Source organism: Ammospiza caudacuta, chromosome 14, assembly GCF_027887145.1.
Source record: "Ammospiza caudacuta isolate bAmmCau1 chromosome 14, bAmmCau1.pri, whole genome shotgun sequence".
Classification (NCBI taxonomy): domain Eukaryota; kingdom Metazoa; phylum Chordata; class Aves; order Passeriformes; family Passerellidae; genus Ammospiza; species Ammospiza caudacuta.
Window position 1 is genome coordinate 5,115,002 of NC_080606.1, and position 14,957 is coordinate 5,129,958.

At 56.3% G+C, this 14,957-nt stretch overlaps 1 protein-coding gene across 5 annotated transcripts in view; it reads right to left on the minus strand.

Moving 5' to 3' along the window:
- Window positions 1-14,957, minus strand: part of DLG3 (discs large MAGUK scaffold protein 3) — a 78,539-nt gene that overhangs the window by 22,829 nt on the left and 40,753 nt on the right. For 4 of the 5 annotated variants that reach the window (XM_058814406.1, XM_058814410.1, XM_058814409.1 and 1 more), the window contains 6 exons: window positions 8,523-8,573; window positions 5,130-5,254; window positions 4,501-4,670; window positions 3,817-3,953; window positions 3,393-3,537; window positions 3,025-3,184 (listed from right to left, as the gene is read on the minus strand). In XM_058814406.1, coding sequence (XP_058670389.1) covers window positions 3,025-3,184; window positions 3,393-3,537; window positions 3,817-3,953; window positions 4,501-4,670; window positions 5,130-5,254; window positions 8,523-8,573 — 788 coding nt within the window. The remainder of the gene's footprint in view (window positions 1-3,024; window positions 3,185-3,392; window positions 3,538-3,816; window positions 3,954-4,500; window positions 4,671-5,129; window positions 5,255-8,522; window positions 8,574-14,957) is intronic. The other variant, XM_058814411.1, reaches the window with a different exon arrangement.

Genomic DNA, 14,957 nt, shown 5'->3' on the forward strand with positions numbered 1-14,957 from the left:
AGTGAGGCACTCTAAAATGCTGGCAGACTTGTGCTGAGAGAACCAACCCCGGGGCACTGGGGTGGGGGGCTGGAACACACCAGAACCAGCAGATCAGGAAAACCATGGAGATGCTCAGTCAAAAGATGCTCAACCCCAAGTCCTCAAGATGTTACCAGCACCTGGCTTAGGGGCAGTGGTGAGGGGGCAGGGAGGGCTGCAGCCATCAGTCCCTCTGCAGTAAAGCTGTGCCCAGGGCTAGAGCTCTCTCAGGGGAAGAAATAGGTCAGGTTTCTGGGTCTGCAAACCCTGCCTCCAACCAGGAGATGAACTTGCTCTGCCCTTTGGGTTTTGCTGCTGCCCAAGCAACATGCAGGAAGCACAACCTCAACTCAGCATCCCCAGCACCCGTGAGGACCAGACAGTTTGCTGGAAGGCAAAGAGACCCTACAGGAATGAGGGGAGGAAATGAAGCCCCAGACAGGTACATCACAGATCTCAGTCCTGACGTGCACTCTTGGCTTCCATCCCCCTCACAAGAGGCATGGCACAGATCCTGCAGGCAGATCCCATGCTGAATGTCAGTGTTAACACTGGGACCTCGGCACAGAGCAGCTGAGGGGATCCTGTGGGGCTCTACTGGGTCTGGGTTGCTGTGGTGGAAAACAGATTCTTTGGTTCCCAGCCCTAGGTGCTGCAGGACGTGAGGGTCACTGGAGCCACATCCACATCTAAGCAGCACCTGTGCCATGGGAGGGGGAGAGACTGGATACTGCACTCTGCTATTCCTGAAAAATGGCTGGCAGGAGCCTCATGGGACACAGCTTCTTTTCCAGGGCAGCTGCTGCCTTTCCCCACACCAGTGAGTGCATTTGGACCACACTGGTGCCAGTGCACAACCTTGGTGCCAGCAGACCCGCAGCGATGGAGCTGCCCTGGGGCTCAGCAATGCACAGGAGGCTTTCAGCACTGCCCTGGGGCTCAGCAATGCACAGGAGGCTTTCAGCACTGCCCTGGGGCTCAGCAATGCACAGGAGGCTTTCAGCACTGCCCTGGGGGGTCAGCAATGCACAGGAGGCTTTCAGCACTGCCCTGGGGGGTCAGCAATGCACAGGAGGCTTTCAGCACTGCCCTGGGGGCTCAGCAATGCACAGGAGGCTTTCAGCACTGTCCTGGGAAGCACGAGCCAAGTGCTGAGCCCACTGCAGGCTGTGGATCTGCTGGGTGGCAGGGGGCTGTGTCTGGGCACACGGGCCCAAGTGGCGCCAGCCTGCCTGCAGTGGGGCCTTCCACAAGGCAGCACCATCCTCTAGTGGCCACCAGCACGTGCTGCATCAGGGCCACTGCTGAGCCATCACTGTCACTGCCAAGCCTCTACTGGGCCACTGCTGAGCCATTGCGGCGCCCCTGTCACTGCCAAGCCACCACTGAACCACTGCTGAGCCATTGCTGTGCCATGGCCACTGTCAAGCCACCACTGAACCATTGGTGAGCCATTGCTGTGTCACTGTCACTGCCAAGCCACTGCTGAGCCACCACTGTGCCATGGCCATTGTCAAGCCACCACTGAACCATTGCTAAGCCATTGCTGTGCCACTGTCACTGCCAAGCCACCACTGAACCACTGCCAAGCCATAACTGTGCCACTGTCACTGGAAAGCCACTGCTCAGCCACTGGAAAGCCCTGGTTATACCGCTGCCATTGCCAAGCCACTGTGAGCCACCGCTGGGCCATTGTTGTGCCACTGCCACTGGCAAGCCACTGCTGAGCCCTCACTGTGCCACTGCCACTGGCTAAGCCTAATCTGGGCTGCTCTTCCTGCTCTATGATCCACAAATGGGAATGCTGGCAGGTGCAAGAAGGACACCCTGCTGGGACCAGGGTCTCTGGTGTGTTTTCCAAATATTGTGACTCAGCCCCTTCTGTGGTGCACTGTAATGGCAGACAGCACTGCTCCTGCCTGTGGCATCATCCCCCTGTGCCCTGACAGCACAGAAGCTGCTACACCTGCTGAGGATGCAGTGCCAGAAACAGGCTCCAAAACTGGCACTGATGGTGCCAAGCCCAGTGGGAGAGGTGGGGAGGGTGGAGGACAGTGCTGCACAGGTCATGGTGTGCAGGGACACCCAGGTGTGGCTGAGCACCAGGAGATGAGAAAGCCCCATGACAAAGACGAATGCAGACACTCTCCAGGAAGATGGCAGACCTACAGCAGATCAGTCAGGGTCTCCCATACCAGCATCCAGCACTCAGCTGCAGAGTGGGAGAATCCTGGACAAAGCCACTGCATCCTCCACTGTAGGCACACTCCCAAAACCAGCTGCAACCTTGCTCCAAACAGCAGAGCCAGCCCTAAGCCTATGTCAAATGTTGGTTCTTATTAATCAGCCTAAGCCCTACAGTCCTGGCCCTGGGGACAGCACATTCAGAGCACTGGCCCCAAGGCTGTGAAAAGAAGAGGGGAAGCTGTAACAATCACCTGTAGAGCAGGACTTTCCAGGTCTCTCTCTCCCAGCCCCAGCTCGAGGCTTTGGAGAAGTTTTATACTGCATTTAGGCTTAGAGCAATGTTTCTTTATTTCCTGGCTTCAGGAAACAAACCTGTTCATGCAGCTTAAAGGATTCTACTGGGCCCCACTTGTTTGCAAGGCTGTGCTCCCCCTGGCCCTCCATCCCTGTCCCAGCTCCACCTGGGGACATCCTGGCAGCCTGTGGCACTGCTGGATGGCACCATCAGGGCAGGGAACACCTTGTACTGCAGCCATTGTGAAATAAGCAAGAGAATGAAACTGAAATGCAGTTGTGTGAGGCTTGTGAAAGAGTAGGAGAGGGAATGGAGAGGGAGTGAATGCAGCAAGGCAGAGATTGACACAGCAGGGCTGGTCTCAGGGGGTGAGCACAGAACTCATTATGGGGACCTCAGGCATTGCACTAAATGGCCTTTTGAGGCTCTGCACTGGCAGTGGGGATGACATCAAGCCACCACAGAGGGTAAGTGATGGACTGAGAAGGAGCATAATGGGGATGCTGCTGCCTGGTGCTCACCTGGTGAAGTCATCATCTCCAATCATGTGCCGAGGGATGGGCGAGTACCGGGACGGAGTCACCTGGGCAGGGAGGGGATAGGCAGGCTTGCTCTCAACGCTGCCCACGTAGCCCAGACTGGAGTTATGGCTTATGTGGTTGTCAGCCAAGCCTGAGAAGGCTGCAGGGGAGGAGAAGGCCATCAGGAGCAGAAATGCATAGACAGTGAGGACACGAAACCAGCCCAGCTCTGCTCCCCAGCCCAGCAGGCTGAGGTGCCCCAGCCCCATGTGCCCCCAGCCCAGCAGGCTGAGGTGCCCCAGCCCCATGTGCCCCCAGCCCAGCAGGCTGAGGTGCCCCAGCCCCCGTGCCCAGCCAGGCGTACGTACTGCTGGCGTAGTCGGGGGGCGCGTACATGTCGTTGAGGTGGATGTTGCCAGGCTTGGCCACTTTGAGGTACACCATGTCAGAGGTGTTCTTCAGGGCGGCCACGGCCTCCTCGTGCCGCACGTCCTGCAGGTTGGTGTTGTTCACCTGCCACGGGAAAGGTGGCACGGCTGAGCAGGAGGGCAGGGAGCAGGGCATGGGAGGTGCCACAGCAGCACCAGAGGCATTGTCCCATCACCTTGGGTTTGGCCCCCCTGCCTGCAGACATTACTGAGCCTGCCCTGCCACAGCAACATGCCAGCAGGAGCCCCAGGGAAGAGGGGTGAAGCTGCTGACAGGATGGGTGCTGGGGTTCAGGATCAGCACTGCATGGCAGTGGGAGCTGTTCAGCCTCTCCTCACAGCTGGCTGTGGGCACGGGGCTTACCGCAAGCAGCCGATCCCCGATCTGCAGGCGCCCGTCCTTCTGGGCAGCGCCTCCCTCGATGATCTTGGTGATGTAGATGCTGTTGTCCCCAGGGATGTGCTGGTTCCCAATGCCCCCTGCAATACTGAACCCCAGGCCTGAGGGAGAGTGAGAATGCAGGTGAGGGACAGGCAGATAGACAGACAGATAGACAGAGACCACAGCCACTGTGCCTCACAGGCATTCACACCCTGCCCAAACCCAGCAGGCAATGGGTCACCCCAGCCTGGCCACCATGGGTCTGTCCCACACCCCCTGTCCCACAGCACTGTGGGTCTGTCAGTCCCATAGCCCGTGTCCCACAGCACTGTGGGTCTGTCCCACACCCCCTGTCCCACAGCACTGTGGGTCTGTCCCATAGCCCCGTCCCACAGCACTGTGGGTCTGTCCCACACCCCCTGTCCCACAGCACTGTGGGTCTGTCCCATAGCCCCGTCCCACAGCACTGTGGGTCTGTCAGTCCCATAGCCCCTGCCCCCCAGCATTCCACACTGCTCAGCCACCCCTCAGCACTGCAGCGGTGCCACCCTGCATGCCACACCCCCCTGAGGCTGCACCTCACAACATCTCACACCAAGGGTCACCCCACGCTGTCCTGTGGGGCAGGGGGGCACCCTGGCGCAGCGAGCAGAGCTCAGGGCTCACCTTTGGGGCCCTTCATGAGGTTGACCTCCATGATGGTCTCCGGCGGGGGCTGCCGGCGGCGCACCACGAGCCGCACCACGGGGCCGGCCTCCTTCAGGGCCTCCACTGCTTTGCTGTGCACCACCTCAGACACGTCCACGTCGTTCACCCGCAGCACGCAGTCGTTCACCCTGTGGGCACAGCGTGGCCCTGAGCATCCCTGGGGAACCACCAGCGCGTGCCACCCTCCTCTGGTCACCCTGTGCCACCCTCCTCCAGCCCCCAAATGAGAGCTGCTCAAGCTGGCAGATCACGCCCTGCTGGGGTGAGAAAGGGATCCCTCCCAAAGCAGGGCTTGGTCCCTATAGTGCACCCCTGATGGAGATGGGAGATGAGAAGGAAGGCTGGGTCCCTGCCCTGGGCTGTAATGGGATGGGTGGGACCATGAGGCTGATACAGGGAGAGGAGGATGGGTGGCTACAGACAGGAGGCGGGTGGCCAGCGATGGACAACCCTGTCCAGAGGGGATCTGGCTGTGGGAAAGAGACATATGGAGGCCAAAGACCATATTGGGAAAAGGGGTTAGGCCCAGAGGGTCCATGCAGAGATCCTGGGTGACCCCCTGGCTGCTCCCCCAGCCCTGTACTCACCCTAGACGGCCATCCATGGCTGCTGCTCCCCCGGGGATGATCTTGGTGATGAAGATGCCCGGATCATCTGGAACATGGGGGTTGTCGATGCCTCCCGCTATGCTGAAGCCAAGGCCGGAGTTCCCCTGTAGGAAATCAAACGCTGTGTCCTGCCCCCATGGGCACCTGCGTGCTGCCAGCCCTCCTGAAGCGGTTCCCCCCAGCTTTGGGACTGCCTGGGGCGCAGGAGGAGCCCTGACAGCAGCTCTCCCACCCTGGGGTGCCCAGCCCAGGGGGCTCAGGGATGCTGCTGGAGGAGAGGCTGGTGTTCCTCAGCGCAGCAGCGTGGAGCACTGAACAGATGGAGGCAGAGTGGGAACCTCCCTCAGCACCGCGTCTCCACGGAGAGCGCGAGGCAGGCAGGGAGCTGGGGGAAGAGGAGGTGGTCCTTGGCGGAGAAAACCTCCCCTTGCTGGCTGCTCCCCAGGAGGAGACGCTGATGCTGCAGCCTCCACGGAGCAGCGGGGATTGTGCCAGTCACCAGCATCCCACTCCTGCCCCTCTGCACCCTGGGATGTAGCCCTGGCACAAAGCCCAGCTGGGGACCAGCAACGCTGATGACAAAATCTACAGCTTTGCGTGGAGGTGGCGATCAGGATGGAGTGGGCTCTCCAGTTCTGTCTCCTTTTCCTCACAGATATGCTTGTCCTGCCCAATTCTGCCTGGGGGGATGCAGGGACCACAGCTCATCTCCAGGCCATCCCCCCAGCATCTCAGGATTGAGTGGCTGTGGCCCTGTGCCGCCTCTCCCACTTGCAGGATCCTCATTAGTGACACACTCACAGGCGCTGCTTCCAGATACATGCCTGATGCAAGTGGACAATTCCTGCCTTTTTTGCTCTGCCTTGAAAATCAGATGGCTCCTTGCCTTGTTTCCTCATGTGGAAGAGCTGACAATTAGTCACAGACAGTTGTGCCTACCTCTCTCGTACACGAGTGGGCTCAGGCCAAGCTCTCCTGGCTGCCCATGGCACCGGTGCTCAGTGGTGGATGAGGGGGTGCTCTGCTCTTCCAGGGTCCCTGTGGACTCCATCTCCCCAGGATAATTTAGCACCAACAGCCAGATGGGGATTGCACTTCTCCCCGGCAATTTTGCCCCAGCATCAGTGATGCAGAGCTGGCTTTGTGACACTTGTGACACAGCACCAGGAGCCACCAATGCCTGTCACTGTGCAGTGCTCCCGGATGCTCCCTGGCCAGCTGGGATTTGGCTGGCATGTGACACACAGGCATTCAACAGTAAAGGGTCTAGGCTGCTCTCTTTCCTCTGTGCTGGGTTCTGATTACCCTGAGCCTAGCTCAAAAAAGCTCTTTACTGTCACAGAGACCAGGCCTGGCTGCAGCAAGGGAGGTGAGATTGCAAAATGATCTCCAGCCATTAGTTGTGCCTGTCTGTGGAAGGTCCTTGGTTAGCTACAAAACCTGGAAATGATCTGGGAGGTGTTAATTTTTATTCTGATAAACCTCAAAAAGGAGTTCAAGGGATTTCTTAGCTGACATCAGGGTTGATGCCCTGATGCCAGGGCAGTTCCTGCTGTGGACATGTGTGGTGGGTAAACACAAAGCCATGTCCCTCTGCAGATTGTGTTTCTGCTATTATTGCCCCTAAAATGCTGCTGCATTTACGTTTGTCCTTACAACAAAGGCAAGGATTAATAACAGTGACTGACCACGATTTTGGGGTGCACTGAGGTCAATTCTGGAAGCCAAACCCCCCAGCAAGGGGACAGCCTCACCCACAGGCACCAGGGTGCTTCTCCTGCATTAAGACAGGATTGTTGGATCCCACCAGGGACCAGGGGAAGGACCTGGGTATGGTCCATGCTGGCCCAGGCTGCTAAGCAGTGAGATTCCCTCATGATTCCTTGCTGTCGGAGAATGAATTGCTGCTCGGGGCTTTGAAATGAGGGCATCAATGAGTGCTGCCTCTCTGTGTGGTCCTGCCAGCTCTTTCCCTGTTCCCACCATGTGCTGAGGACAGAGGATGCTCTGAATCCCTGAGACAAGGCTTCTGCCCGTGACTGGGGCCCGGAGCAAGAAGCACTGAGCCCAAAAAGGAAGGAAGGAACCTCTGGGCTGGTTTCGTCAGGCACGCTGGGGAAGCGGTGGGTGAGGCGGCAGCCCCAGATAACCTTCCGTCCACCCACCTCCGTGATGCAGAGCCAGGGGAAGGAGGGAGATGACTAAAGGCACAGAGGAACAGAATAATGAGCGCTGCCTCTTCCCCTGCAATGCCGGCCATGCGGCGAGGCTGAGCCGCCGGCACGGCACCAGGGGGAGGCAGGGGCTGAGGGGAGGCCAGGGGTGATGTGGGGAGGGATGGGGGCTGTGGGGAGGCCAGGGGTGATGTGGGGAGCAAGGTGTGCTGTGGGGAGGGAAGATGGGCTGTGGAGAGGCCAGGTGTGCTGTGGGGAGGCAAGGGGGATGTGGGGAGAGAAGGGGGCTGTGGAGAAGCAAGGTGGGCTATGGAGAGACAAGGTGTACTGTGGGGAGGGAAGGGGAGCTGTGGGGAGGCCATGTGAGCTCATGTGGAGCTGTGGGGAGGCAAGGTGTGCTGTGGAGAGGCAAGGGGAGCTGTGAGGAGGCAAAGGGAGCAGTGGGAAGGGAAGGTGTGCTGTGGGGAGAGCGGGCAGCCTCCCACCACAGCCACTCCCAGCCACCAGGGCTGTGCCTGTCTCTCAGAGTAAACCCTGGGTCAGCTTTTCCCACTCCATTACTCCATCTTCGTCCCTCCTCCCCGGCTGCTTCCTGGGCAACAGAAAGCCCTTGGTACCCTGTGTGGTGCTGGCTTGCCCCTGGATAAACCCCACACATGGGGGGAGCTGATTCTAGCCACAGCTGGTGCGGCACATGCCATCACCTCTGTGCTGCCAACAAAGAAAAGCCTTGAGCAGGAGCTTCCTCCATTGTGGCTTGTTTCACTAAACAACCTGTTCTTGAGCACAGCATCCCAAGGCTGTGTGCCCTAGAGTGACAGGGAGCCTGGTGGCAGGGTGGCTTTGGTCCCTGTGCCCAGTTGTGGGGTGCACCCAAGCAGAGCTCCCCACACCTCTGTTTTCTGACAAAGGCAATGACAAAGAGCCCCCCCATGCTCTGCACTGATCAATTTGTGGGGGTGAGGGTGTGAAAGGGGGAGAAACCCTCCTCCCTCCCTTCTGTGTGCAGGAGGAGAGGGGAGCAGCAAGCCCACCCTGGTGGGAGCCAGGCTGGCACAGCAGGTGTAACACCCCTGAAAGAGAGGGGGGAGCAGAGACAGGCTCTCCCCATGGGCTGTGCAGGGATGTGTGGGGGGCAGCAGGGCCGGGGGTGGGCGAGGGGGAGGAGGCTGCTGGTGGGTGGGTGAGCAGTACTTACCCTTTCCAAGACAATCTCTTCGTACTTGAACATCCCATCACTGCCATTCATCTGGAGAGAGGGAGACAGCGTGTTACGACTCTCTGCTGCTCCTGGGGGAATTTGTTTTTCCTCTCTGGTAGCTGAACATGAAGAATCCAACCTAAAAGCTGCACCATCACCACTGAAAAAGCTTTAAATGCAACTGCCTGAGCCTGCCCTGGAATTAAACCATGTGCTGCTTTTCTCTCTGGGCATGAGCCAAAGCCCACTGACTTTAATGCACTTCTGTGCAAAGCCTTTATTCTCCCAGCTCATTTCTCCAGCCATGAAAAGGAACACAACCGAAGGCACAAAAAGAAATAACACCTTTGTTACGCAGCATATAATTAACCTCAGGAATTCACTGCTTGAGGAAGGCAAGAGAGGGGGTCGGTCCATTTAAAGGGAAAAAAATGTCTGTACATAATAACATAATAAACACCTTTAGCAGCTTATATTTTTTAAATCTTTTCATAGCATGACTGTATTAACAGGCAATTCAGGATAATTTATTCTACGAAATTAGCTGGGTGCAAAGGAAACAAGGTGTGAGAGAGTGGGGCACAGTAAGAGGTGCAAACATTGTGATGCCCTTCTGTACAAAAATGGTGTAGCCTGTCTCAGTGCTGTACACCACACTGATCCCCACGCTCAAAAATCTCCCATACCCCAAGCATCAAAGCAGAGCTCTTGAAAGCATAACGAATAGAAACAAAAAGGGATGCAATTGTAGGCTGTAAAATGGTAAATGTAGACTCAAAAAAAAAAATCCATTCTCCACATCATCAACAGTGCACGGGAAAAATGTAATGGTTTCACTCCATATCATCAGGATCAGGCCAGAAAGAGCTGCCAAGGTCTAAAATTTAGCAAGATTTGCAATGCAATTGGCTACTGAAACATCCAACACTTAAAAGCAACAGTTTCAAGGAAAACTGAGTTGGAAGGGAACTCAGAGGGCCATGGAATCCAACTGCTGGCTCTGCATGGTCCCCCCAACAATCCCACCATGTGCCTGAGAGTGTCCAAATGCTCCTGAAGCCCTGGCAGCCTTGGGGCTGTCACAAATCCCTGAGGAGCCTGTCCAGCGTCCCACCACCCTCTATGTGAAAAACTTTGTCTAATGTCCAAGCTAAACCTGTCCTGACACAGCTGCATGCCCTTCCCTCAGGTTCTGTCCCTGAGCACCTGAGAGAGGAGATCAGTGTCTGCTCCTCTGATTCCCCTCTTGGGGAGGCTGCAGACTGGGGACCTCTGTCCTGTCTCCTCCAGGCTGAATGAGCAGAGTCACCTCACCCTTTCCTCATCTGGTCTCCTCTAGACCCATCTCTACCTTTGCAGTCTCCTTTGGATGCTCTCTAACAGCTGTAAATCCTTTTATTGTGGCCCCAGGGCTCGAGGTGAGGCTGCCCCAGTGGGAGCAGAGCCTGACAGCCCTCCCTGGCCCATCAGGTGATGCTGTTCTTGCTGCATCCCAGGCCCAGGTTGGCCTTTTTGGCTACCAGGGCACACTGTCGACTCACATTTATTTTGGAGGGGACTGAACTCAACCTCATAATTTGAGTCATTCTGGAAGAGAAGGGATGGGACATGGGTAGTTCTGTATGGCAAGGCAGAGGCAGTGGAACCTGCACTCAGCAGGCAAACAAACCCCTCTCTCACTGTGCAGTCCTGCCTCTGCCTGTGGCCTCTGGACACCATGCAGGGCTCCTCATGTGGGTTTTACATCCACCATTAACTGATGGCTCACAGATAATATGGAGCCACTTTCTGCATATGCTCTGTACCCCAAACTGGAGCTGACATGCCTTTGTTTGGACACAGTTCCCCTCACGAGGCACCAGCATGCTGGCTGTGTCCTGCTTTCCCAGCTCCTTGCTATCTGCACAGCCCTGCCATGCTCCACACCCCCAGAGTGCTGGGGCATTCCATGGAGGGGACAGCAGCCATCCTTTATGCTAAAGCCATCATCTGACACCACAGAAGAAAACCCAGCGAGGCTGGCTGAGGCTCTATTGATGGGTATCAAGAGGAAACAGGAGTTTTTCTGGGTGGCAACAATCAGGGGCCCAGGCAGAGGAGCAGTGCTGCAGAACAGGGTCTGGGGTAGGGCTGTGCCCCCTGTGACACACACACCCTCATTCCCTGCCCTGGGATGCCAAAGCAATCCCACACCCTGTCCTGCACCTCAAGGATGAGGCTGGGCAAAGAGATGGGAATGAGGGTCCAGTGAACACAGGCTGGGTGTGTTGTCCCTCCTTGGATGTGCCCTGTGCCTGGTGCCTCTCAGCCATGGGAAGATTTCAGGGGACAGTTCAGGGTTGGGACATCAGATACTCCAACAGTAGGATACTCAGATCCTCCCAGCACATTGGGAAGGGCTTTGGCCAAATCTTACAGGAGGATGCTGCAGCAGAAAAGCACCAGAAGTGGTGAGGTTTGTTGCCCTGATTTTTTAAGATTTTCTAAGCCTTCTGATGTTGACATTCTTGTAGCAAACTTTCTCACACACTTTCTGTAAATAACTTAAATAACTCTTTGTTTTGCATTCTTTTGTGGAGGAAGAGAAAGTTGATAAACTGTTGGCTTGTCCAGTGTCATTGGAGAGGTGGCACTGTCACCCTCCAATCCACTGTCACTTTTGGAAAACTATAAATGTTGAAGTCAGAAAATAAACTGCCCTTTTCTTCACCCTGAGAACAGCAGTGTGTGCGCTTGTGTTCTTTCGTGTTCTATAGTGACAGGGGTTAACCCACAGCAGGATCCCAGCCAGCCTCAGAGGGTCAGGCACACATGGTCAGTGCCACCTTGTGCTGTGCTCCTGTGGGCAGAGGGGCATTGCTTCCCTTGCCACAGGTTCCCCCTTGGGCATGGGCTGCTTTTCCTCCTCTCGTCTTCCCATATTGACTAACCCTAAGTGCAGCCAGCTCACTGGCCCCTGCCACCCTCAGAGCCTCCCTCAGCACAGCCCCCATCCCATCCCATCCCATCCCATCCCATCCCATCCCATCCCATCCCATCCCATCCCATCCCATCCCATCCCATCCCATCCCTCTCTGCAGTTGCTATCCCGGTGCGTGGGGTGCCTCTCCCTGGTTTTCCAGCAGCTCGGATTGCTGGCACCCTTTGCTACTACACACATTGTCCTCTGTGCTTTGGCACTCGGCACAGTTGCCACACAGGCAGCCATATGCACACCCACGGGCGCAGGGAACAGCGTACACATCCCTGCAGGATGGGATCTGCAGAGAGCTCTGACAATCTGTGAGCCATGAGCAGAGCCAGCGCGGGGCGGGACTGCCAGCGGCACCGGGGCTGCACCGAGAGCCCAACACAGAGCCTGTCACACACCGGGGCTGCACCGAGAGCCCCAAACAGACCCTGGGCTGCACCAAGAGCCCCCACAGAGCGCAGGGTGCACCGAGAACCCCGCACAGACATCAAGAGCCCGGCACAGACACCGAGCGCCCTGCACAGAGCCCGGGGTGCACCAAGAGCCCTGCACGGACCCTGGGCTGCACCAAGAGCCCTGCACAGACCCTGTCACACACCTGGGTGCACCGAGAGCCCGGCACAGACAGACCCTGTCACACACCCAGGCTGCGCCAAGAGCCCTGCACAGAACCCGGTGTCACACATTTGGGCTGCACCGAGAGCCCTGCACAAACTCTGTCACACATCCCGGTGCTGCCAGGCAGCTGAGCTGGGACAGCCCCACTCCCCAAATCGCCGAGCTGCCAATGCTGAGCACTGTTCTGCACTGCTCCCACAGAACCAGTGGCGTAGGTGTTTGCTTGGTGTGGTGTCTGCTGGGGTCAGCCAGGCCTGACCGTGAAATTTTGGCACTGGTTGTGTTTTCAAAATTCACGCAATTGGAATGCCAATTAATTGTATAAGGAAGGCAAATGAAGAACTTAATATATACAACGTAACCAAGGGAACAAGCCAACAAAGCGAACGTTCCAGCGTCGGAAAATCAAATACCAGTCACTCACTGATGGCAAAAACCTCCCCATGATACCCACCAGAGCTGCCAGGACCTGGCTCTGCCACAGACTGATCCCCCTGTCCTTTGCCAGTGCCCTGTGCTGCTCCCCAGATCCTGTTTGGGGCCATCTCCAGAGGGAAGACGCCTGGCTGGGAAGATGCACCACACCCTGCTCTCCTCGGGTAACACCTGCAGAGCTCACAGCACTGTCAGGGGCCAATTAGCTGTTCCCAGCATATCCTGATCCTAAGCATCACCTGGTTTCTGATGGAAAAGAGTATTTTTTCCAGGCCCTTCCTGTGCAACAAGCCCACCTGATGGCTCGGGAAGAGGCGCCTTTGCTGGCCCTCTCCTCCTCTGAGCAGGAGGGGAATGGTTACCGATGATGGCATTTAGCTCATCAACAGAAGGCTGCAGAGGGAACACTCATCTGATAAACAGAGGAGCACACACCTTCCAGAGCTACTGCAAGCTGTCTGCAGGCTCTGCCGGCCAACACCGCCACAGCCCACGTGGAACACCTCTTGAAATTTGCTGCAGAGTAAGGATTTGAGGTGGGTTTTTGGGTTGGGGGGTGATTGGCTGGTTTTTGTGGTTTTGCTTGTTGGTTTGCTTTTTAAATAAAAAAAGAACGCCAGATTCATAAGGCAAAGATCAGGTTCCTCAAATGCAACCCAGATAGGCAACCAGGCTGCAAGAGTAAATCCTCTGCAGGAAGGATAACAGAGTTCACAGTCCCTTTTGGAGCAAGGTCCTGCCCGTATCCTGTGCTTGGGATGTGAGCAGTGGGACCTGCTGGTGGAGCAGCCTTTTATCGAGATAATGGAGAGGGTTTGAAGACTGCAGAGCCAGCCCCTGGTTGTGCCAGCCAGCCCTGGGTGTGGAGGATATCTGGCAATGCCCCACAGCTGCCCCAGCACGGGGAGAGGGGAGCAGACCCGTGCCAGGGCAGCGGGTGCAATGGGCACCTCCCTGCTGGCACTGGCACCACCAGCGCTGGCACAGGAGAGCTCTGCCTGCCTGCACATGGCAGGGGGCCCAGGGAAAATAGGTCAAGAGCTGCCTCCCTTCACCTGCCCATGTCCATGTGTCCTGCTGCAGCACTGAGACCTCCTGACTGCCCTCCAGCCACCCCCTGGCCTCAGCCCCTCGTGTGCAGTGCCCACGGGGCTGGCCTCGTGCACAGAGGGGATAAATGCCCTGTTTGGGGTCAGCCTTTGCCAGAGGACCAACCTGCTGAGCTGGGCAGAGTGAAGGGTTTGCAGCCCTACAACAGCTGTGAGGACAGCACAGACACACTGCCTGGGAATTGGCACTGGGATGGGCCCAGCCAGCACCTGGACCAAGGTGTGAGGGACCCACTGACTGAAATCAGGCCTGGAAAGCACCTGCCATCCTCACACCTGGCTTTTAGGCAACTGAAGGTGATTGGACCTCACTGCTGGGCAATGAGGCACCAAATCAAGCTCCAAGGAAGCCTGAAAACCTTCAACTGAAAACCTCACTCTGAAACTTTCAACTCCTCAAGGGCTTTGGAGTGACTTTCCTTGTTCATTTTGGAACTGCCTGGCAGCAAGAAGTTGTTTTAGCTTTAGAGAGGCAGCTCTGAAATGCAGAGATCTCATCTGCCATGGAAACTCTGTTTCCAATTCTCCATCTCCACATTATGGACATGCTGGGCAAAATCCACCAAGATGTGAAACTGTGAGCATGGATGATGCCCTCCAGCAATCTCCTTAAAATCATCAAGGGATGATTTTAACACTGCAGGCATTTTATAATGGATTATTTGGGTTTTTACACCCTGGGGATGCTGGGCTCTGCTCAAGCCACAGACTGAGCCCCAGCCATCCCAGTGCTGCAGCCCCCACCTCAGAGTGCTCCTGGGGATGGGAGTGGGTGGATGGGGACATTGAAATGCAGAACAGACTTCTTGATAAACAGGCAGGGCCAAATCAAGCCCAACAGCCAGTCCAATGCAATCAATGGAACTAGAACAGGAAGGAACTAGACTACTTCCATCTGTTTATCATTACGGAAAGCAATGAACAGTTAAGTAATTAAAGACTGGAAGATGTGAATTTAACCCTTCCAAATACATGCTGTACCAACGGGCTTCAGATTTTGGGTTTGTAAAAAAACCCTCATGTTTCCAGATTGGGCATTTTGGTGTTTGCAGCAAGGTCCTGGTGTGGCTCCTTTGCTGAGCTGGGAAACTGCTGAGTTGTTTTCTCTGAAGCCTGAGGAATCCAGCACCCCAGAGAAGGAAAAGATGGAGCAAGGCCTGTTTCCTGGTATAACATGGAGTAGAAGGCAAGAGTTTCCAGGCTGGATGCTGACAGGAATCAAACTGAGCTGTCTCCCCTGCTCTGGGCAGCCAGAGGTGACACACACCAGATCACAGCCAGCAGAGCACAGCTAATCTG